The 23,650-nt window shown below is 44.2% G+C and overlaps 1 protein-coding gene across 12 annotated transcripts; it reads right to left on the reverse strand.

Moving 5' to 3' along the window:
- Positions 1 to 681: 681 nt before the first annotated feature.
- On the reverse strand, positions 682 to 21,750 carry RAB9A (RAB9A, member RAS oncogene family). Of its 12 annotated transcripts, XM_060137924.1 has the most exons (6): positions 21,585 to 21,750; positions 21,088 to 21,245; positions 20,083 to 20,227; positions 5,562 to 5,654; positions 4,881 to 4,908; positions 682 to 1,625 (listed from the first exon to the last, which is right to left on the reverse strand). In XM_060137924.1, the coding sequence occupies exon 6, from the start codon at positions 1,592 to 1,594 to the stop codon at positions 989 to 991; it is 606 nt and encodes a 201-aa protein (XP_059993907.1). In that variant the 5' UTR covers positions 1,595 to 1,625; positions 4,881 to 4,908; positions 5,562 to 5,654; positions 20,083 to 20,227; positions 21,088 to 21,245; positions 21,585 to 21,750; the 3' UTR covers positions 682 to 988. The 12 variants fall into 12 exon arrangements, 10 of the variants coding, with proteins under 10 accessions (XP_059993907.1, XP_059993908.1, XP_059993905.1 ...); XM_060137925.1 differs by lacking the exons at positions 4,881 to 4,908; positions 21,088 to 21,245 and adding an exon at positions 4,725 to 4,829; XM_060137922.1 differs by lacking the exon at positions 21,088 to 21,245.
- Between the last annotated feature and the right edge of the window lie 1,900 nt (positions 21,751 to 23,650).

Genomic DNA, 23,650 nt, shown 5'->3' on the forward strand with positions numbered 1-23,650 from the left:
TCTCTCAACCTAGCTGTTCCGAAATGTACTCCCCCGCACAGGACAGCCCCCCCAAAGCTTGTCGCTTGATAACCCACCGCTCCACAGCCAAGGGTCCTGTCCTCTCTAACACGTGCGCCTGGCATTGGTGTGCCTCTGCGGGATGGGATCGGCATGAATGGCGCAGTGGGTGCACTTTACCCACGAAAGACTACAACTTGCTCTATCAATAAGGCTGCTCATTGCAGCAGAATGACGAAAAATCTCCTTGAGACCAAATCACTAAACAAAGCTCAGTGACGTAGAAGACACAGAATAAATACGTGACCAAATAAAGATGTCTTCATTTACCCGCACACACAGTACAATCCAGAAGCAGTACCTCCTCCAAGAGTGATAAAGCCGGCTTCTGTGTTGGGGGTTGAGGGGGGCACACAAACGACAAGTGATTACAAGTGAGATCAATCCTGATACGTAGAATGAAAAAGCGAACACGCACATAATTCTAAACCGAATGAACACATCCTCAAATCACATGACTACACGGCAAATGCACTGGATTTTAATCTTTAATATCTAACATTATTGCTTTAGGACATGTTTTCCCTGAACCAGGAACAGAGTGCTAATTACATAAAAATATACACATAGAAAAAGTAGTTCTCCATTTTCCCGGGGAAAAAACAGTAACTTCTAGAATACTCAAGTGTTTTGTTTTAATTATAAAGTCTTGGTCATCTCATTTATTAGCTCTGTGACATACATATTTAAATTAAACATTATTAGACAACCGTTACAACTTATAAAGGTAAGGTGCCATTACTGCGTAAAGAGATTCTCCTGTGAGTGGATGTGTCCCTTCTCCCACCCACTAACAAGGCAGCAATATGGTTAGTTTAATTTTATGAGTACACGATCCATTGCTGCAAACACGAATTCTTGTCTCCTCCCTGTGCTTATCTGTGCATGTGTGTGACCTGGTTAGATCGCAAGGGCAACCTCTCGAACTTCAACAGCAAGATGAGCTGGGCTTGGGCTTTCGGTGCAGACTGACCGTGTCTGTCTGAATCAAGTGATCTGACCTATCCTCGGTAGCAAGCACTCTTCGAACTGCTTCCTCAAAGGCCGCTGCAACATTCGTGGCATCTTTTGCACTTGTTTCAAAGTAAGGATAGTCGCCGTTGTCCCTGCACCAGGCTTGAGCTTCTTCTGCAGACACCTGCCGCTCGCTGATGTCAACCTTGTTACCCAAAATCACAAAAGGAAAGCTTTCGGGCTCTTTCACATCCGCATAATATATGAATTCTTTCTTCCAGTTACTCAAATTCTGGAAGCTTTGAGAATCATCGACGCTAAATGTAAGCAGGCAACAGTCAGAACCTCTGTAAAATGGCGTCCTCAGGCTTCTGAACCGCTCTTGACCGGCGGTGTCCCAAATCTGCATGGTAACAAAATGTCCATCCACCTCCAAATCTTTATTTAAAAATTCCACACCTATTGTATGGAAGAGTTGGGCATCAAACTTATTAGTCACATATCTGTTCATTAGAGAACTCTTCCCAACTCCACCATCTCCAAGGAGAATTACTTTAAAAAGCGATGATTTTCCTGCCATTTTTAATCTCAAGATCTCTGATTTCGGAACCCTGTAAAATAAAAGGGTACCATTACATTCCTTTAGACCTGTACATGGTTCTACATGCCTCTATGAATGTCAGTGTCTAAGGGAAATAAAACACAGAGCCCCAATTCCTTTCTGCACAGGGAATACCGGACGGCAAGAGATGTCACCTACTGAGCCCTCCACCTCGTGCCAGGCACCACCCGACCGTCACTCTCTCTGACAGCTGCTGAGGGCTCATTCTTCCCCTTCTTCGGGTCACCGTTGACTGAGGCTAGCACTCAAGGCCAAGTCTGACCCCAAAGACTGTCCTCTCAACCGTTCCTCTTGGCTCACAATAAGCCCTGCCACCATCTGTTAGAGATGCAGTAGGACACCGAAGTGGGCACGTTTCTGTAGCAACTGCAAACAGCCCTCTGGTGGCATGGTGACAGTGTTCACTGATGGCTTTCCTCTCAGGCCAGCAGGTTTCTAGACAACCCCCTCTTTCTCTCTCCCAGCGCCATCACCATAGGAGCTGGTAAGCAGGAAACCAGAGACAGAACTGACTGATTTGGCTGTGAACAGACCGAAGCCAACCACTGAGTAAAGGACTCTATTCTTTTCATTAGGAACACTATTTTGAGTTGGCTAACATTAATGTCAGCACCACTCGAATTTTTGATATAATATTATAACCTAGCACATTCTACCCACAAGATTCATTTGGGCAGCTCCAACTCTTCTGAACAAATGTGAGCCTGGGCTGTTACTCGTGTGTTTCGAGGGGGAATGAAATGAACATTAAACAAAAATGTGGTACCATGCGTACCCTTTAGGGGAAGCCCTGGGGCAGGACTAACTCCCCCTCCCCACCACCAGTCCCCTGGGGGGGGCTGGGGGGGTACGGAGATTCAGACGCCCTTTTGTAGGCTGGTGGGAGCACTGTTCCTATTTAAGGCTTCTGTTTTAATTCTTCATTATGAAAATTTTCAAACATACACAATTTCTGAATAATGAGAATAATATGATGACACCTCACAGACCCTAAACCTAGCTTCACCAATTATCAACTTACAGCAAATCTTGTTTCCTCCACAGCGTCCCATTCTCCTTCTGCCCAATTATTCTGAATCAAATTATATCATTGAAACTGTAAATATTTCAGTATTAAATGGCTTTTAAGATATTTGTAAAGGAAGACAACCTTTAGAGTAGCACTAACAGAATTTTCTGCAATGATGGAGATGTCCTCCATCTGGACTGTCAGCCACTACCCACAAGTGGCTAGTGGGAGCTAGGAAATGAATTTATATAAAATGAAAATGAATTTATATAAAATTATATTTTATATAATTATATACATATATATAAATGAATTTATATAAAATAATATTTTATATTATTTTCACTAATTTGAATAGTCACATTTAAAGAGCCAACAGCTGTATTGGACAGCACAGCCCTAGAGCAAAATTGGTAATTAACTTTAACATGAAAGTAGATATTGTGAATCCCTCAATGGGAAGGTAATAAAGGCATGAACAATAATTGTTGTATTGACTAGGATGAATTTGCAAAATCACTGCAGTAAACAAACATTATCTGGCAATCGCCTGGTTATATGCAAGTATGACCCAGTATAATGTAACTGAACAATTCCCATAACGTGCAAGAATTCTGCATTTCCTACTACATGCTACACACTATTCTTATAAATATGTGGCAACTCATCCCTAACTCTTATTGGTGTTTTTAAATTACTACAGTAATTACTACTATAATTAATACAATTTAAATTGGCCAACAAAAGTGTGAGGCAGTTAAAGTGCGTACTACTTGGAGACTTTTCGACTTCAGTGGATGGCTCTGCCCAATGCCCCGGCTAAATTAATGTTAGGGAGGAAACTCAAACTATCTCAAGCCCTTTAATTTCCTGACATAGTAACAGTGCACTAAATCGGTTCCTTTGTTTAATTCTTTGGAATCTTGATTACACGACTTCAACTTAGAAAAAAAGAGTAGCAAAACCAAAACAGCACACCAACTATTCTGACATAAGGAAAGCATCTAATGCTCCCTCCTTAACATTCTTCAGTGCTTCTCCAGAGATTCAGTTCTAAGGCCAACTTCTAAGGCAAGACACCTGACCCTGCTCCCCATTCCTGGCATCAGCCATTCAGAAACGCACTGTTACAGGGAAGTGAAACTCAGATCCACGGGCTCAGCCCTCACGCTCGCCCTTGCCTTCGTCCCGACACGTGCTGCTCGCTCTGCTGGCGAACCCAGCCCCGCTTCACGAACTAACCGCGGGGCCCTCAGAACCGCTCAGCACAGTCATCCCCCACACTGGGAACCTCCCCCAGCAGCCCCCCATCCCAAGATTGTTCCTTTCCCACGATTTTGAAGATACATAAACACAGACGTTCCACGTTGTGTTACAAGGGTATAACAGATGTGCTGAATTCTAGTCTATCATTTATCTCAGGATTTTAATAAGTCTCTAACTGCCTCACTGGACACAAAGTTTCATTGTACAGCATCAACTTGTTAGGATCTGTACATCAAATTATAAACCAGACTGTGCAATCTGACAACCTCCACCCAGATGTGTGGTTACATACATCTACCAAATTAAGTCTTAGAAATTCCTTGAGATTTGTAATTCATTAACTCTATCAGGACACTTTCACAGTTCTTTTCTTTTTTCATAATAATGTGGGATTTCCTAGTTTGTGCCCTTATTCTGAGCAAACAAATTTGGGATATGCTAGACCCACACACCAGGAAATAGGGTACAATTTTTTACATTTCTCATCTATAGTTTGGGGCCTCCCAGATATCCTATTTGGGGGTACGTTGGCATTTGCTCAAACAACTAATGCAGACACAAACAGCTCTCCGAGTCTAACTGCAGCATTGAATATAAACATGCATGGTGATATAGATAATTATACAAACTATCTTATTTCCCACTGACATCTAACAAAAGCTAGCTTCATGCAATCTCTACATTAACATAATGAGTTTATGAACATTAAAAATGTTCCCTTTTTCTTCTCTGAAAACAGTAAAATGCTTTGAAACTTCTTTAGTATAAGCTGAATGAATAAAGGTATCCTGATACGTTCTTTTCAAAACTTACCTTAAAATGTAATATGAAGGCCTTTTATACTCCAGTTTAGAAGGACTGCCCAAAGGCAATATTCTTCACCCAAGCTAAAACATGACTTTAGCAATCAGCTAAACCCTACAAAGAAATATGCATAAGAAAAGCATGTCACATAAGCCATAATCTTACCTTAATTGTTCAGTTCAAACATCATCATCTGCAAAGAAAAAATCATAAAGCACACCTTAGCAATGTACATTCAATCTGTTTTCATAACTTTAAGAGTAAACACAAGAATTAAAATGCAAAAGAAATGTCTGACTTCCATTAGTAGCTAGATTCTTAATTTAAAAGGAAAACTACACCTGAAAGCTGCCCATGACCTTTCTCAGCCTAAAAATAGCCCTAGAATCAAATACTACACTTTAACCATTGTTGTTTTCCAACAAGTTTTTCACCTGCCCCCACCCATCCTACCTTTCTAAGTATCCCATTTAGACAGCTGTAAAATTTGGTTAAGATGAAATGTAAAATATAAATTATTCAAAATCTGCCCAAATTTTGAGTGGTTCAGAACAACCATATTCCACAGAATAAAGCTAACACAAAGAAGGAAAAAAGAAGGACCACTCAAGGGAGCGGCACCCAATGTGACACAGGAAACGTCAGGCAAAGACTAACGGCAGTGCAGAATTTCGTGAAGCTTCTTTCTGGGCAGCCAAGGCAGACAGAGGAAACTTTGTGAGCGAATGGAGGCCCACCGTCAGAAAGGAGAACTGGTTCCCTGTGCCAAAGGCCAAGAGCACAGACTTGTGGACAAGCTATTTGACATCCTGCAGCTCTGGGGACTCTGGTGACAGCAGTACCTACCTCTAGGGCTGTCGGGGAGATCCACTTGGACATGGACAACAGGGAAAGCGGTTCACCACTGTGCCAGGCTCATTATAGGAGTGCAGGGAGTTTCTGTGGAATGGATGCATGAAGAAGTCTTTATTGGGAGTTTTACAGAAACTAGGTAGAGTTCTTTTATGGCCATTTCTTCAGTCAAATTTCAGAAGAGTCATGGGCAGAACAAACGAGAGGGCAATGCAGGCAGACATTAGGAAGCCAAAGGATCCCAGTCCTACAGACCAAATTCAGGGTGAAGGTTTCCTGTGCCGAGTAGGCAGAGCTGTGCTGAAGTACTAGCCTCTTTCGGTCTAAACCCACAGTTCCAAACCCCTGTCCCTCCCTTTTTTAAAAGCAAAGGGCATTTTTGTGGGACTTACATAAAGCAGCCTTCAACTTATCAATTCAATCGATGAAAAAAATGCTACCCTTCAGAATCTTGATATTTGGGGGTTAAGGATAAAATCACCACCATCACCACGCTAACACTGACTGAGCCCTGCAAGCTACTGACTCTGCTTCACTGTGTTCACTCCTCACAAGCCTCTCATTATCCCTACCCTATGGATGAAGACTGACTCAGAGACGTTACGGTCCTTGCTTGAGCTCACACAGCTAGTGGGGGGGGCACGGGGGGAGTGAGATCGGAATGCGACCGACTCCAAAGCGCAGTAGTTAACCCACAGGCGCGGCAGTCTTGGCTGCCTTTGCATTTATTTCAGAGGGTTCTCCTGTTACTCTCGTACGTACAATGAAAAGAAGGGGTAGCAATGGCAAGCGTCTTCCACTTGCTTGCTTTATTTCGAGACCTGCACAAAAACAAGTTAATCTGACAGAACTACTAGTATTCAATCCACTGACACATAGATAAAGCACATCTGAGTTCTATCAGAGTTTCCACAGTTTGAACATGTTTTAAATGCAATTGCAATCACACATCTGCAGAACCCTGCGGCGCCTCCCAGAAGCGCGTGGAGCAGGTGGGAAAGCAGTTCTGCAGGAGTCCTCAGTGTGTGCCTCCCCGGGCCAGGCACTCAGGATGCAGGCCACACTCAGGCCCTGGCAGGTGGGGCTAGTAGTTGGGGGAGCTGACAATTCGGGCACAAACCCTCTTGTGTTACAACTGATGCAAGTCTTACAGATGAGAGGTACGTGCTATAGAGTACAACACCCAACCAAAACCCAAAGAACAGCTTAAACAGTGCAGGGATTCTGCCCCTGCGGCTCCCTAGGTCAGACCAGGCCCCAGGTGTGAGCATCGCACGGAGCTGCGTGATTCCAGCTATCAAGGGAATTACATTTTCATCCAACACGATCCTGTAACACAGAGAGCTACTTCACCTGCCGCTCAGTTAAAGAAAGTGGTAACTTCCAAGGCCAGAGGACCACCGGCAGTGTTCACCTGCGTTAGCGCGAGACTATGCACCAGTCTCCAGCGTGGGCTGTTCAAAAGCAGCGTCTCCATGACCATGTCAGGCGCACGCTGTCCTTAGGACCAGCCTCCCCAAAGGCTGAGTCCACTGCTGGGGGATTTGGTCTGACCACCGACAAAGCTCAGCAGCAGGAGGAGGAACCTGTGAGAAGGGGGAGGGGCCAGAACCAGGAAGCGGGACCAGTGGTGCGAAGGCCCTGCCAAGGCACCCCGCACGTCCTGGGAGAGCCCAGCGTGGGCCAAACACCTGGAGCCGCGGAGAGCGGAGCAAGCTGTGACGACGGGACTGGAGGGGCAGGGCCTCAGCAGCCACGGAAGGGTTTCTGCTGACACCCTCGGAGTGAGCGGAGCCCTGAAATGGCTTCTGCAGCCCACAACCTGAACAGATGTGGAGTCCAGAAAGGTAGCTGGCTGCGATCAAAAGCAGACTGTGGCGAGGGCAGGAGGGAGGCCTCGGGTAGAGCTGCGATGGATCCCTTACGATCCCTCTCAACTGTCAATACCAATGGTATCAGCGAGCTCTGGGGTTGAAAACTGCGGTGGTTGGGCCTCGTACTTGAGACTGCAGTAGGATATTCACTACAAACCCTTCCTCCTGCTCTCTGGTGGGCGGCGAACTCCTGCTCACCCTTGGAGATGCAGCTAGACCTCGTCTCCCCGTGAAGCCCTTCCCCTGCGCCCCTAGCACACCCTAAACGTACCTCTATGTGCAGAGACAATACTGAAATCAGCATGCCTATCATGGCAATTTCATTTTTTTAAATAGTTATTTGCATGCATGCGGTCTTGGTTGCAGCACGTGGGCTCCTTCGTTGCGGCACGCGGGCTCCTTAGTTGTGGCACGCGAACTCTTAATTGCGGCATGCATGTGGGATCTAGTTCCCCGACCAGGGATCAAACCTGGGCCCCCTGCATTGGGAGCACGGAGTCCTATCCACTGCACCACCAGGGAAGTCCCATGGCAATTTCATTTTTATAATGAAACAAGCTCTCTAAAAAGATTCAATTAATGGAAATGTATTATACCATGACAAAAATGCCCAGACTTTTCCCTGAGTTGTCAGTTTTCTAGACTCTACCAAAAAATACATCCCCATACCATTCTAAAACCATCTTGAAAGAAAGGAAGGGAGGGAAAGGAAGGAAGGAAGGAAGGACTTTCCCAGTGGGGCAAATGGAAATGACCTAAATGCATAATTGGGGATCGTCTGCCGCCCTTGAGGAGACATGGAGACTCGGGTCTGTAGAAATACATTGTTAAGTGATAAACTTGAAGAACGTGCACACCGTGATGACACCATGTAAAAGCTCACAGGTTAACATGAAAGTCTGCACGAAAACCTCGAATAATCAATACCGAGTTCAGTCTTCAAAGTCCTGATTTGGTTGCAAATTCATACTGCTTTTTTTAATGTCAAATGTGTATTTTTTAAAGCAACCAAAATAATTTATTTTGCTCTTGAATCTGCAATTTGGGCAGGGGTTGGCAGACTCAAAAGTATTTTTTAAAGCTTCATTTTCACTTAAAGCCTAGCTTGACTGAATGCCTTAATTGAAATGAAATAGAAATGATTTTCTTTTAAAGTTTCATCAAATACTGCTATCCACCAGACCTTCAGGACAACTGCTTCTTAAATTTTTCTGTAACTCAGATTATATTAAAAATAACTCAATATGAAGCCCAAAACCCAAGCAACAGAAGAAAAATTAGGTAAACTGAACTTCATCAAAATTTAAAACTTTTGTGCTTCAAAGGATACTGTCAAGAAAGTGAAAAGACAACCCACAGGATGGGAGAAAATATTTGCAAATCATATATCTGATAAAGGACCTGTATCCAGAACTCTTTAAATTAAACAATAATAAGTTTTAAAAAAACTTAAAAATGGGCAAAAATGGTCAACATCATTGGCCAGGTAGTGAAATGCAAATCAAAACTATAATGAGACACCACTTCACACCCACTAGGATGACTAAAACCAAAAAGGCAGACAATAACAAGTGTTGCTGAGGATGTGGGAAAACTAGAAGTCTCATACACTGCTGGTAGGAAGGTAAAATGGTGCAACGATTCTGCGGTTCCCCAAAAAGGTGTAAACACAGAGTTAACATCATGACCCAGCAATTCCTCTCCTAGGCATATGCTTAAGAGAAATGAAAACACATCCACACAAAAACTTGTACATGAATATTCAAAGTAGCAGTATTTACAATAGCCAAAAAATGGAAACAATCCAATGTCCATCAACTGATGAATAGATAATAAAATGTAGCCTATCCATACAATGGAAGATTAATCAGTCAAAGAAAGGAATGAAGTACTGATGCACGCAACAACGTGGATGAACCTCAGAAACATTATAATTTAAAGAAGCCACACACAAAAGGCCATATATATATTATCCCATTTATATGAAATGTTCAGAATAGGCAAATCCATAGAGACAGAAAGTAGATTGGTGGTTGCAGGGAATCGGGAGTAACTGCTAATGGGTATGGGGTTGCTTTCTTTCTTTTTTTTCGGGGGGGCGGGTATGACAGAAATACTCTGGAATTAGATAGTGGTGACGGTTGCACAATTTAGTGTATATACTAAAAACAACTGAATTGTATACATTAAAAAGGTGAATTTTACGGTATGGGAATTACATCGGCCTCAGAATTAGCAGTAAGACCCTAACATTAGATTTACACGTGCCACAGATGATCTCCTGTCCCTTCAGCAGTATCCTTTTCAATAAGAAAGTTACACACACAATAGATACTCTATTAGGATTACAATACCATGTGGTGGCACCAATGCATGTCATACATGGCGCACAGTAATCTGAACAGGAAGTTGGTTAAGTAGGTTACTGGCAGGAAAGAAAATAAACCGTGCTTTCAGCAAATACCTCAAAACTAAAGATAAAAAAAGTGCATTGTATGCCAACCCTTTCCTTTTCATAACACTATTTTTCCAGCTTTTCTATTGTGTACTTTTATCTTGCACTATCAATTGTTTATGGATAGTATATCAGTAGTAGCCTTTTCCCTGGCCTTCTCCACCCCCATGCTGGCTTCCAAAGCCAATTACTATATTACGGTAAACCAAGGGGGAGTCAGACTCAAGCATGGAGAATATATATCTCAAATAGAAATGTTTGTATGGATTAAAGGTAGACAGTATTTACTGGTCATTGATCTAACTGCCTCCATTCTTACAGATAATGAAACCCATTTATTTCTTTATAACTTTTATTATACAGGATTTTGGGCATGGCATTCCAAGAGCGATCCAACCTCATATACCTGCCTGTCTCAATTATATCCCTACAAGTCACCATCCCCAAACCTATCACAGGCATTTACTGTCCAGCCTTTGCTCAGGCCCTTATCTTGGACTAGCAGGACCCCCGCACACATCAACAGCTATGAAAATCCTAGTCATCCGAAGGCCCACTTTTGCCACCCCCACCCCCCACCCCCTGAAACCTAATCTTTCTCCTCATTCTCATCATCATTCCACCTCTATTACAGCTCTCCTTCACTTATGCTTTAACCATCTGTCAGTTGTGTACGTGTGTTTCCTAATTACAGCGTCAACTCCCTGGGAGGGACACACAACACCTAATGCCATCCATTCATTTGTCCTTTTTTGGTTCTGCAACATCTAGTACAAAGCTTTCCATTCGATGAGGTACCAAATGAATGCTAAACTGAGAACAAAGAGTGAACTACTTCCTCCTTCATTCTTGTTATTCTACTCTTATTTTTCTATTTGTACTTACCGTACTTACAGTTCTGTGTTTCTCTATTCAATTAGTTCCTTCCCCCATTCTATTTTTGAGGTCTATTAAAAGGTGGGGGGGGAATGTGTGGGAGAGGACAAAAAAATTGATTCTTACTTGGAAGTCACATGAGGAAACCTCTTTAAAATAAGTACTGAATGCAACAGGAAACGCTGAAAAACGACATTCCTCTAACAAGTTATCAAAGGGAGAGTAGGCTGGGTTTATAAACTGCTTCCTCAAAATTTCAGATTTTCAAATCTGAAACCCCGTGACTAACTCTCACTTCCAAAACCTTAAACTGAATTTATCACTCCTGGTTTAAATTTAGGAACAATTTTTTTTTCCCCCAAAATCACACATTCCTTTTGCACTCACTCTGAATGCCCTAGTGAGAGGCATGCCACTTCATTTCTTTATTTTATTTATTTATTTTTTTTGCGGTATGCGGGCCTCTCCCGTCGCGGAGCACAGGCTCCGGACACGCAGGCTCAGCGGCCATGGCTCACGGGCCCAGCCGCTCCGCGGCATGTGCGATCCTCCCGGACCGGGGCACGAACCCGTGTCCCCTGCATCGCCAGGCAGACTCCCAACCGCTGCGCCACCAGGGAAGCCCGCCACTTCATTTCATAGCTTGAGAAACCGAGGCTTGAAGAAACTAACCAAGGCAACAAAAGCATGGATAATCCCTACATTATTTCTATTTTCGCCTGAGGTGTATTTGTTTCCTCATATCTTAATACAGGTGTCTCGCTTAACAGCCTATTAGCTCCACCCTTTATTTCCAGTCTTCCTGGTCGTCTTTGCTGAAACACACAATGAGAGAGGCAAGTCAAGGAAGTCATTAAGTGTAATAATGGGCGTGATCTCTTACAGCAAAAGGTCAACCAAAACAAAAAGAATTAAGCAAAATTCCACAAGAACAGACCAAACTGGAGGCACAACTTGGGAGATGAAATAAATTATCTAGGTGGCCACTGAGCATTACCTCAGAGACAGCTAGACAAGGAAGATGCTGTGTAAATCAAACCACGCTACCACGATATCAGAGCAGCTCACTCTACTTAAGGAACTCGTTTCAGTAAGTACTCTTTTATGAAGATGAGCTAATTAAACTTTAAAGAAATATATACTTTCAATTTTGCTTAAAACAAGGCACCTTTGTAGTTAGGTATACTAACCATTAACAGTGGTGGAGAGAGTGGGAAGGGAGAAGAGAGGAGAAAAAAACAGATTTGGTTAAGGAATTTAATTTTCTTAAATCATCCTGAAAGTACAGAGCAGCATGATCCAACAGAACTTCCTGTGATGACGGAAATGTTCTTATGCCCAATACCGTCGTCACTAACCACATGTGTCTCCTGAGCACTTGAAATGCGGCTGGTCCAGCTGAAGAAGTGAATTGTTAATTTTATTTCATATCAATTCGTTTAAACTTAAATAGCTACATGAGTATTGTATTAAACAGTACAGGTATCCAGTGTGCTTAATGAAGGAGCTGCAGGGGGAAAATGCACCTCCTAGAATCACATGTGAAATAAGGATGAGGGTATGGATGGAAGCATGTACTTGAGCCTTTCTCTGGAAAGAGTATAAAAAGGTTTCACCAGATTCTTAAAGGAATGTGGACCTCAAGAAATGATCAATACATGTCTGCAATATTTGTATATTTCGTGTGATCGATCTGTGTAGTTCATAACACCCTCAAGACTTTCATCTTTACGTGGCGTTACTATTTCCCTCACCCATAAGACTTTCCTAATATTACACTTTGACCAAGAACTGTGACAGTTCAATGAAGAGACTTATTCACAGGAAACTGCTAATCCTATAAGTGAGGATCACATTTTGTTCTTTGTTTTATTTAATGAAGTCCTTAAAAGGAACAAGCATAAATCTACCTATAATAAGACACCTGAAAAAGGCACTTGAAATGCTTGACAGAAAAGAGTGGGGATAAAGGCTGCACTTTGGGGGACAGAATTAAAATGCAAAGAAATGGATAAAGGTCACAAAATAGGAAAACTATACTGGGAAGTACAGCTAGGTACTTCAGGAAGAAGACTGCATTATGAAAGAAATGATTTTTTTTTTTTTTGCCATGCCGCACAGCATGTGGGATCTTAGTTCCCTGATCAGGGATCGAACCCTCGCCCCCTACATTGGAAGCACGGAGTCTTAACCACTGGACTGCCAGGGAAGTCCTGAAAGAAATAAATTTTAATATGCATGTTAGAAAAATACATTAAAGCAGCAAAACACAAACTAAATGTGATTCCTAAATGATCTGCTGTAACTTAAGGGAACCTTGGTTCTGACTTGTCTCTTCAAGTTAGATAAGAAAACTGGTATCTTTAATTTGGAGCAGAAAAGGTTAAGAGCTGGAGAACTTCCATATAAGCTCAGGGAAGAGTTAGTATAGCAACACTGACCACGAGGGCCACAGCAGGTAGAACTCTTTGGCTGTTAGAGAAATTAAATAAGAGGAGTGGAATTTCCCAAGGTCTATTTAAAGAGAACAGCTGTATGTCTGGCATACAGGACTCAACTAGATTAGAGGCTCCCATTCTTCAAGGAAGTTGTCACCAAGTCAAAATGAGAAGAAATTTAAGAGCACTGCAGGTAGCTTTTGTATATTTCGTGTGATCAATTAAAGAAATATAAAGTTCACTTCATCCCACTTCTCCATCAGTGATGCTCCAGTTTGTCCCCACCAAGGTACTGAAGCTGACTTCGCTTACAAAAAGCTTTCCAAGCCCCAACTTACTCTGCCATCACTACCCATTTCGGCTCTGTGCCTGATCAACCCTCTACCCTCTCACTAAACGCAGCTTCTCAACCCCTCTATCCCCCTGAATGTCAGCAAAAGTCACCAGAGACCTCCTAATGGCCAGTCCATTGGCTTCTCCTCGGTCCTCATCTAAATGCTCTAAGGCACATGCAGCCCTAAATAATGAAAAAAGTGCCTCTCTTAGGACTTCCCTGTGTACACTTCTAGAGACACACACTCATGGTTGACCAATGTTCTCACCAGAGGCCCGCCTAGTAGACAGTGAACTCTGAGATGTAGAGATTTATCTGAATGTACATGATATAAAATCTCAGAAGGGTACACAAGGCTTTTTTTTTTTTTAAACAAATAAGGTAATGGAGGCCCAACTAGGAAAGGGTCTTGTAAGTATCACATCCATAGCTGGAGGCCTCAGTAGGACCTTCAAGTCTTAGCCAGGACTCAGCCACCATTACTGCCTCTATTAGGTCTAAACAGCCTGGCAATGACCTTGAAAATGCTTCCTACTTCATTGTTCATAAAACTACTCTGATAATAGTTTCTGCTTTCTCTTCCCCTCACCCCGTTGGCTTTCTGCAACCTAGATGGCTCCCTTTTCTAACGGGCTCTTAAGGAGATGTACCACAAGGTTGATGACCTTACCTCTTCCCAAACCATATCTTCCTGGGATATAAAACCCAGTGATTCCTAAACTAAAGCCCACCTCCACCCTCCCACCCCTTGGGCACCAGATAAGAATTCCAACCCCCTTTATAATATATTCATCTGGTACTCTGATGGCAGTTCAAATTCAACATATCTAACACCAAACTAAGTATTTCCCCCATTTTCAAAATCTCTTTCTTCTTCTGTCTTACCCACTTCATTCACCCACACAAGAAACATGTCCACTTCCCTCCCTACCTACTGCCATTCTCTTGTTTGCTCAAATAACAAATGCTATGACCATAGTAACATCAGCCACCACTGTTCACTGAATGTCTACTAGGTACCTGGCAGAGAGCACCTTGAAGTCACCTGCAAGTCGGACACTACCACCCATGTTTTATAGATCAATAAACCAAGTTCATAAAGATTAAATAACTTCCCCCTGGTCTAATTAAACAGGGCAGGTCAAACATGTGTGACCTTCACTCCCATCAGAAGACAGGAAAGGTCTAAAAAATGTACAAACCCAAAAAGGACAATAAGAGAGAACAACTGTAGATGAGAGACAACAAAACCGAGAAGATGGAAAGCAAATGGTCCAGCAGTGACAAACTGAAGAGACAGAAATCCTAACTTGGGGAGAAGCAGCTGACGATGAGAAACCAGCCCCAGAGAGCACACAGACCCCAGAGGGCACAAGGCACTTCTCAACACTGACTGAGACAGGCTGGCTGGGCGGAAAGCACAAGGGTAGACCCCATGACACCTCCTCTGCACCCAGGGGCCCCTTTCCCCACCAGCAGACCCACTTCCTAATAAACTGTGTGCAGCAGAAGTTGGGGATGGAACACTCTGGACGATGAGGGAGGGGAGATCAAGCGACAGTGCACACAGGAAACCAGGCAGGGCAGGGTATGTGATATTTTGGAGGGCACCACAGAGGTCCTGGCCGCCCACAGGATGCCACACAACTGGCGCTCAAGGGAGTTCAGTCCCCACGTTAGCTCACACCACATTCCTTTCGATGACACCGTATCTTTGTGAGGCGGGGTTTCCCAGGGCTAGTGTGATAAAATTCAGGTACTGTGCAAATATTAATGTGGAAGAGGATATGAGGGTAGGAGCTGTTTGCTCCCAAAGAGCATAGCTGAAATTTTATTTAAGAGTACTGGAACTCATTCTAGAAAATGCTCTGCACTCACCAACGTGTGGCCTTCAAGCAGCTCTTCTGTTCTGACTTCCAACTAAACCACATATGTATGTTCAGGTGTATTCACCTAATCACTGCTCTGGTTACACATGCAAGTGTGAAACTGCGCACACCCGAGAGATCGCCTAGCCACACACCACACCCCAGGGAGTTCCAGCATTTGCAAACCTGTTAAATCATTTAAACACTCCCTATCTGTTAAAGTTCTACAGAGCAAGTTCCAGAAACAGGAATCTGTAAGGCGTCTTTCAGGCTTCTCTAACACTGATAACACAACCACTCTCAAGAGAACAAACCTTCTGGAAACGAGCTTGGCTTCTGTACCCCCAAACCTAATCCAGTTCATAAGAACCTGGAATGAAAACAGTTCACGCTGACCCAGCAGCTCAGTTCACTGGCTACACTGCTCTGCTGTCCTTCACACTTGGATAATGAAATGTGGCCACGGGATGAATGTAGAAAGTTGTTCCATACTGTTTCTCCATCCCCATCAAACAACAGTAGACATTTGTAAGGCATCAGGCCTCGGACACAAGTGGAGCCTGTGTTCAGACTCCCCGTGATGAAATGAGCCGGGTTCAGTGAAGCCAGCGTGAAGCCTCCATGGCCTGCTTCGCTTCTTTCTATATTTCTTCCAAAACGCACGGCCGGCTCTCCCGAGCCCATGCTGATCTAGCTATGACCTCGCCTACATTCACTTAGATCTCATCTTCTCTGTGTTCATGATAAGCAACAGCATCCTAAACCCTGTACCGGCCACAGTCAAAAACTAACAGAAAGTAATGGAAGAACCCAGAACGTGGAAACACGGAGAGCTCAACTGCACTACACATACAATACCAAGATTCACGCTGGGAAATGGAGAGTTTTCCGAGTTTTCTCCCCAGCGGGCATGCCCAGGCTTTCTGGCAAGCTCTGGCCTCACCTCCCTAACCCAGGGTAGCCGGCCCCTCTCCACCTACACCCCTGGGTCCCCCCTCCTTCCCTCAGGTACCCTGACCTTTCATCTGCATCACAGCTTTCCAAACTCGCTGAGGCGTTTTGTGAGTTCACCCCCTCAAAAAAAAAAAATCCTTAATAAATGTTCTGCTGAAGACCTACTTAGTCACAGGCCCTGTTTTCTTGTCCTTGGTTTTGACTAACAAATTTATTACCTAGCTAGCTTTCAAGTGAGATGTGTTTCCCAAACACACACACACACACACACACACACACACTCACTCTCTCTCTCTCCCCCACCCCCATTTTGCTTATTTCCTCCTGCTGCTTGACCAGCAAATTGCCTGAGGCAGAACTACAGGCACACCTCGTTTTATTGCACTTCACAGATACTGTGGGCTTTTACAAATTGAAGGTCTGTGGTAAACCCTTGCATGGAGCAAGTTTATCGGCGCCATTTTCCAACAGCATTTGCTCACTTGTCTCTGTGTCACATTTTCATAATTCTTGCAATATTTTAAACTTTTTCATTATTATTATGTTTGCTATGCTGATCTGTGATCACTGATGTCAGTACTGCAAAAAGATTACAACTCACTAAAGACGCAGATGATGGTTAACATCTGTTAGCAATAAAGTATTTTTTAATTAAGGTACAAGCATTGTTTTTCTTAGGCATAATGCTACTGCACACTTAATAGACAGGTACAGTATAAATGTAACTTTTATAAGCACTGGGAAACCAAATTTGTGTGACTCACTTTATTGCGATGGTCTGGAACCAAATCCAAAATATCTCCGAGGTATGCCTGTACTTGGAAGCCAATTATGTGACGTCTTTACTTGGTGTCATGTATTCTCATACACATACATTATAAAGTAAAAGCATCTCATTTTATGAAGAAAGAAATGTGGTGACCTAACCTGGCCAGAGAAGCAAGCCAACTGCAGATCCAGCAAGACTCCTCCAAGTGGATGTTCTTCCTGCACCAATTCCTCTGATCCTTCCCAGAATAAAACCCCTCCAGTAGTAACAGAGCACACATCCCTTTGTTAGACGCCACAGGATAGCAATCATTTTTAGGTGTATAATTTAGCATCCCCTCTACCCCACAGCAGACAAAAATTGATAAGAGGCAGAGAAATCTATCCATTAGCAATGAACAACACACTGTCCATCAGCACGAGTCAAAAAGCAAAGCTCCTCACAAAAGATGCCGTGCCGACCGCATGAATAACAGAATAACACTCACAGTGATTCCTAAACAGAGCCAACCCTTTTTTTGGCCGTGCTGCACAGCTTGTGGGACCTCAGTTCCCCAACCAGTGATTGAACCCAGGCCACAGCAGTGAAAGCCCAGAATCCTAACCACTAGGCCACCAGGGAACTCCCAGAACCAACCCTTTTGGACTCCTCTCACTCACTCCCAAAGTTCACCTAAGAGTTATATCTGCCACCAGAATGAAGCACTACATGGACTGAAGGGGCTAGATTTAGGCATGGTGAAAACAGGCTGGAGAATGCCAGAGGAAGAATGCAAAATTCAATTTAAAAAAATTTCACCGCTTATTTGTTCTTTTTTTTTTAAATAAATTTATTTTTAATTTTTATTTTTGGCTGTGTTGGGTCTTTGTTGCTGTGCATGGGCTTTCTCTAGTTGCGGTGAGCGGGGGCTACTGTTCGTTGCAGTGCGTGGTCTTCTCACCGCGGTGGCTTCTCTTGTTGCGGAACACGGGCTTTAGGCGCGTGGGCTTCAGTAGTTGTGGTGGCTGGGCTCTGTAGTTGTGGCGCACGGGCTTTGTTCCTCCACGGCATGTGGGATCTTCCCGGGCCAGGGATCGAACCTGTGTCCCCTGCATTGGCAGGCAGATTCTTAACCACTGCGCCACCAGGGGAGCCCCATATTTCTTGATTTCAATGATAAAATGCATGCAGAACTATTGTCTACTTAGGCTAATTCAAGAAAGAATTTTATGCTCAACAAGAATGGCTTCCCAATTTGTTTCTTGTAAATATTCACGTGGTCAACTGACAAAACTATCAAAAACACATCAACCTTACAAATTAGGAGCTTAGGATTAACATACATACAGTAATATATATATATAAAATAGATAACCAACAAGGGCCTACTGTACTGCACAGGGAACTCTATTCAATATTCTGTAATAACCTATATGGGAAATGAATCTGAAAAAGAATGAATATACATATATGTATAACTGAATCACTTTGCTGTACACCTGAAACTAACACAACGTTGTAAATCAACTATACTCCAATAAAATTTAAAAGAAAAACACATCAACCTTTCCCCATTTCACCTAAGTCCACCCACAGTAAATGCCATGACACAGGTACCTATGTGCTGGCGTGCAGCTGTTTTTTTTAAATTGTTAACAAATTTATTTACTTATTTATGGCTGCATTGGGTCTTTGTTGCTGTGCGCAGGCTCTCTCTAGTTGCGGCGAGCGGGGCCTACTCTTTGTTGAGGTGCGGGGGCCTCTCACTGCGTTGGCTTCTCTTGTTATGGAGCATGGGCTCTAGGTGCACGGGCTTCAGTCGTTGTGGCACGCGGGCTCAGTAGTTGTGGCGCACGGGATTCATTGCTCCGCGGCATGTGGGATCTTCCCGGACCAGGGCTCAAACCCGTGTCCCCTGCACTGGCAGGCAGATTCTTAACCACTGCGCCACCAGGGAAGTCCCAGCTGTTTTGTTTAAAGACACCTGGCCCATGACCTTGGCTGGGCAATAAATTTTGTTCTAGGACAAAGTTAGAACGTGATCTCATGACTGTGATTAGACTGTAAGCTTCAGGGAGGTGGGGACTCCCCATTGCCCTTCATATCACCAGCACCTTTGTATCAGCAACCGACGGGCTACTCAGAAAATGTTTGTTGACAAGTGGAATAATACAGAAACCAAATTCCCTATGTCTGCTTCAAGGGTTCTGAGTGACTCTCAAGTTCTGACACTTTTGCCTTCGGAAGAAAAAAGGGGAGGAGGGATTTCCCTGGTGGTCCAGTGGCTAAGACTCCACACTCCCAATGCAGGGGGCCCAGGTTCGATTCCTGGTCAGGGAACTAGATCCCAAGTGCCGCAACTAAGACCCGGCACAGTCAAATAAATAAATATTTTAAAAAAGGATGGGGGGAGATTCTGTTATCAGAAATTTTTTGGTCAATCTTTCAAATGAATGAATATGTCCCTTAATCAAGGGAAATCTCTTCAAGTTCTCAAATCCTCCCCACCCCCTGCTCTTTCTAAAAATGAGGAGGCGGTACCCTAAATAGGAACCAACATCACATTTGAAGAACTAGAGAAGCGCTGACTGTGAGCTCTGGAGTTACACAGACTGAGGTCAAGCAGGGCTTCTCAACCTGGGTGCGAGCGACATTCTGGGCCAGACAACTGTTTGCTGTGGGTCCCGTGTATTGTAGGCTGTTGAGCAGCATCCCCGGTCTCCACCCAATAGGTGCCTGCAGCACACCCTCTCAGGTGTGAACCAAAAATGCCTGCAGACACTGTCAAATACCCTCCACCCCCCACTGAGAACTACCACTCTAAACTCACACAGCCCTGCTCTGAATCCCGGCTCTGCCCCCTCACCACCCAGACCTACCCCTCCTACGCCCCAGCAAATTCTTCATCTTTAAAATGGAGCTAATACCACAGAAATGCTGTGAGAAGTAAATGAAATGATGTACTTACAGGATTTACATGCACAGAACTCCCAGTGCTGGAGTGGCCGCCCAAGAAATAGTAAGAAATGAGGGTAGACTAAAAGTTCGTCTCTAGAACCAAAGGAACTTATCTGCAGGCCTCCAGAGTACCACAGTCTAGATGGAAGAAGTGGCTGAGGAAGAAAGAAATGAAAATAGGAGAGGCTGGACAAGAGGGAAGAGCACTGAGGTATTTTCTTAGTCTCCAAGAACCCGGCTTGCAGTCAAGGCCAGCAATGTTCTACTTAGTTTTCCTCCGTCTATTCTAACCTCACAAATGATAAACCAAAAATATCCCCAACTCACAAAACTCTCCAAAGTAAATAAGTCAGCAAGCCAGAAACTTTTTAGTACAAACAAGAGGAATTTACAATGTCCACACAAAAATACTGAAAGCCCCAGACGGCCACAGCAGATGCAGAGAGTAGGAGGCAAGCAGTGAAGATAACTTCAACCTAAGCTTCTAAAAGCGAAACAAAGAACAGTCTTCTTAAAAGTCCCTGGCTGAAGAATACCGAGCTTCCTTCATCTCTTCAGTTTTGTTCCACCCAACGGTTTTTGAGATTACGGGCAATTTACGTATTTTCCACTACAATGATGCCAGAGAAAGACAAACCCGGAAGAAAAATTTTTTTAATTGATTTTTTTAAAAGGAACCAAAATCTATTGATTTTTATCAGGCCTCCGAAATCCTACAAAAAGAGCGTGGTCACGTGACAATTTGGAAACTAGCAGAAAAGTCATTCCTAAAAAGAACCCCGGTCACGGGATGTGTCATCATTTGAAAAGAAAAAAACCACCACCCAAAAACCAACTGATACCTCCACAATTATTTGGTCAGCACTTAAAATTTTCATCTTGCCTCCCTACATACTAAGTTGAAAGAAAGAGAGGAAACACGATTACGAAACCCTAGCGAGAGTCTGAATCCGATAACACCCCACACGTCCCAACTGGTCTTCCGAGTGGCCCCAACACCTTAGCAAATATCCACCTGGGAAGCAGGTCGGAGGTCGCCAATATCAAATCGTGCGCGCCTCTGCTTTCTCTCCATGAGTCATGCGGGAGTGCGCTGGGTTGGCGTGCCTGGGTGGGTTTCTCCGTGTGACCCTGTGTGTCTCCCCGGGGGTTGGTGTGGATGTGTCCCTCTCCCTGGGTGTTTGGGTATGTGTCACCAGGTGTCGATGGATCTCCTTCCCCGTGTGTGTGTCTCCAGGACGTCTGGGCGTCTGTCTTCGGGCGTGTGTCTCTCTCCCCGGGTGCGCGACCCCATCTTTCCACCTGCGTCAGTCAGTAGGAGGCAGGGGGCAACAGGCCGCCCCGCCACCCCGGGGGCGGGAGAGTGACCCGCACGGGCCACGCACGCCTCCCGCCCCAGCTGCCCGAGGCCCAGGCCGCACACGCGGCCCGCGGGCTCCTCTCAGACTCTGACGCCCGCGCAGCCCGCCTAGGCCCCCGCCAGGCCCCGAGGGGAGTCAGCGCCCCGCTCACCTCGCAGCCACACGGAGGAAGCCCGGGAGCTCCGGGCCGGCCCGTCCGGGTGCAGTGAGGAAAGAGAGAGGGTCGAGGACCCAGCGGCCAGCTGACGTCCGCAGCACTGTCCGGGTCCGACTACAGCTGCTCCCGTCCAGCACCGAGGGAACAACATGGCGACGGGGCGGGGCCGCGGAAAAGAGGGCGGGGCCTGGCCGGCGGGAACCCTGGGAAGGCGGGGCGGGGCCTGGTCGGGGGGCCCTGGGGCGGCGGGGCCTCGAGGTCGCTTTCGCCCAGCGCTCACCCACTCCGTGCCTGTCAGTTCTAGCTAAATCCCGGGTTCTCCTCCGGTCGGCTATTCCTCTGGTCCTACGGCTACGCTTCCGCGAGAGAGAGCACGAAATAATAGTTATCTTTAAAGGGTGACGTAAAGTGGAAATATACAGATCGCATAAGCACAATCACAGGATGCTGTGATTACGTTGAGAAATGAATATGCAAATAGACAAACGAGTAGATGAAAAATGAGAACAGCTGTGATACTGTGAAATAACAGGATTTTTGAGTAAATTTTTAAAATTTCCTTGCTCTTGTTAAAAATTTTACTGCCTCTGTCCTCTCTAAATAAAATGCAGTAGTGGGAAAAGGGGGTACTGAGGAAACTCATCTTAATTCCTCACTTTAAACATGGAGTTGATCGCACGGGTCTTCCGATACAGGCTCCTGGAGACCAAAGAGGGATTTTTAGTCCCTCTAAATATATTTTGTAGCGCAGATTTAGTTTGTTTATTTTCCAAGAGAAGGATCTCACTTTTATTATTTCCTGGGCCCACAATCATTAACCTCTGGCTCTTTAGGGAGTCATTTTCAGGTAATGAATCTAATTTAAGACTTTTCATTCAGTACTAGAACGGTTCTATTTGAGAGAGTTTGTCACAAGTATCAATATAAAAGACAATTTTAGAATACTTGTGGAAGTGGGACATGTAATAAAGACTGAGTTCTAGTTTGAGCTTCAATGAATTTTTCTTTTATAGAAAAAAAAAATCTTAGGGACTTCCCTGGTGGTCCAGTGGGTAAGACTGGGCACTCCCAATGCAGGGGACCTGGGGTCCATCCCTGGTGGGGGGAACTAGATCCCACATGCATGCTGCAACTAAGAAGCCCACATGCTGCAACTAAGACCTGGTGCAGCCAAAATAAATTAATTAATTAAATTAAAAAAAAATCTTATCCATACAGGTTATTTCCCCAAGGAAACATGAGTAAAGGCTTATAAAATACAAACCTATTGACAATAGGGAGGAGGAAGAGATATTCATTATCTTATTTTAAAACACATAATTAAAACTACACAACAAAACAAACATATAAGAACATTAGAGTTAATTTTCCAAAAGAAAATAAAAATACGTAGTGTCAGATACATTGGACTAAACTGCAACAAGCATTCCATAGGGTCACTAAGGAAATGCTACCTGAAAATCATGTGTCATAATCATAGCCAAGGAGTGACGGGGTAAGGGTTTATCTCTGTAACCGGTAATACCAACCAGCTATTAACAGGTGCACTTACGAAATTATTGTATCTTGACTTAAGGTAAGCCTTGAGAAAGCTAAGATTTTTCGAAAAAGGGCCCTAAGAAGGTCCTACAAGTGATTCTTACGCTGTTCCAAAATGTGAGTGAGGCATATAAACATATCTGAGTGTAGCCATAGTCAGCACCTGAAGAAAGAATTGCAGAAAGCTACTTTTTCTGAAATAACTCTTACTTGGACACTAGCCAGCTGACTCTTAAGAATACTTGTATATTTTGGTCTCTTCCACCATCCACTTTTTCTTTTTTTTAAATTTACTTATTTTATTTATTTTGGGCTGCATTGGGTCTTCATTGCTGTGCGCGAGCTTTCTCTAATTGCTGCGAGCAGGGGCTACTCTTAGTTGCGGTACGTGGGCTTCTTATTGCGGTGGCTTCTCCTGTTGTGGAGCACGGGCTCTAGGCGCAGGCTTCAGTAGTTGTGGCACGCAGGCTTCAGTAGTTGAGGCTCATGGGCTCTAGAGCGCAGGCTCAGTAGTTGTGGTG

This window comes from Lagenorhynchus albirostris, chromosome X, assembly GCF_949774975.1.
Source record: "Lagenorhynchus albirostris chromosome X, mLagAlb1.1, whole genome shotgun sequence".
Taxonomy (NCBI): Eukaryota; Metazoa; Chordata; class Mammalia; order Artiodactyla; family Delphinidae; genus Lagenorhynchus; species Lagenorhynchus albirostris.

What these genes read in the sequence shown, in the direction of transcription:
- RAB9A (XM_060137932.1), bottom strand. Translation starts at nt 1,594, where the DNA reads ATGGCAGGAAAATCATCGCTTTTTAAAGTAATTCTCCTTGGAGATGGT.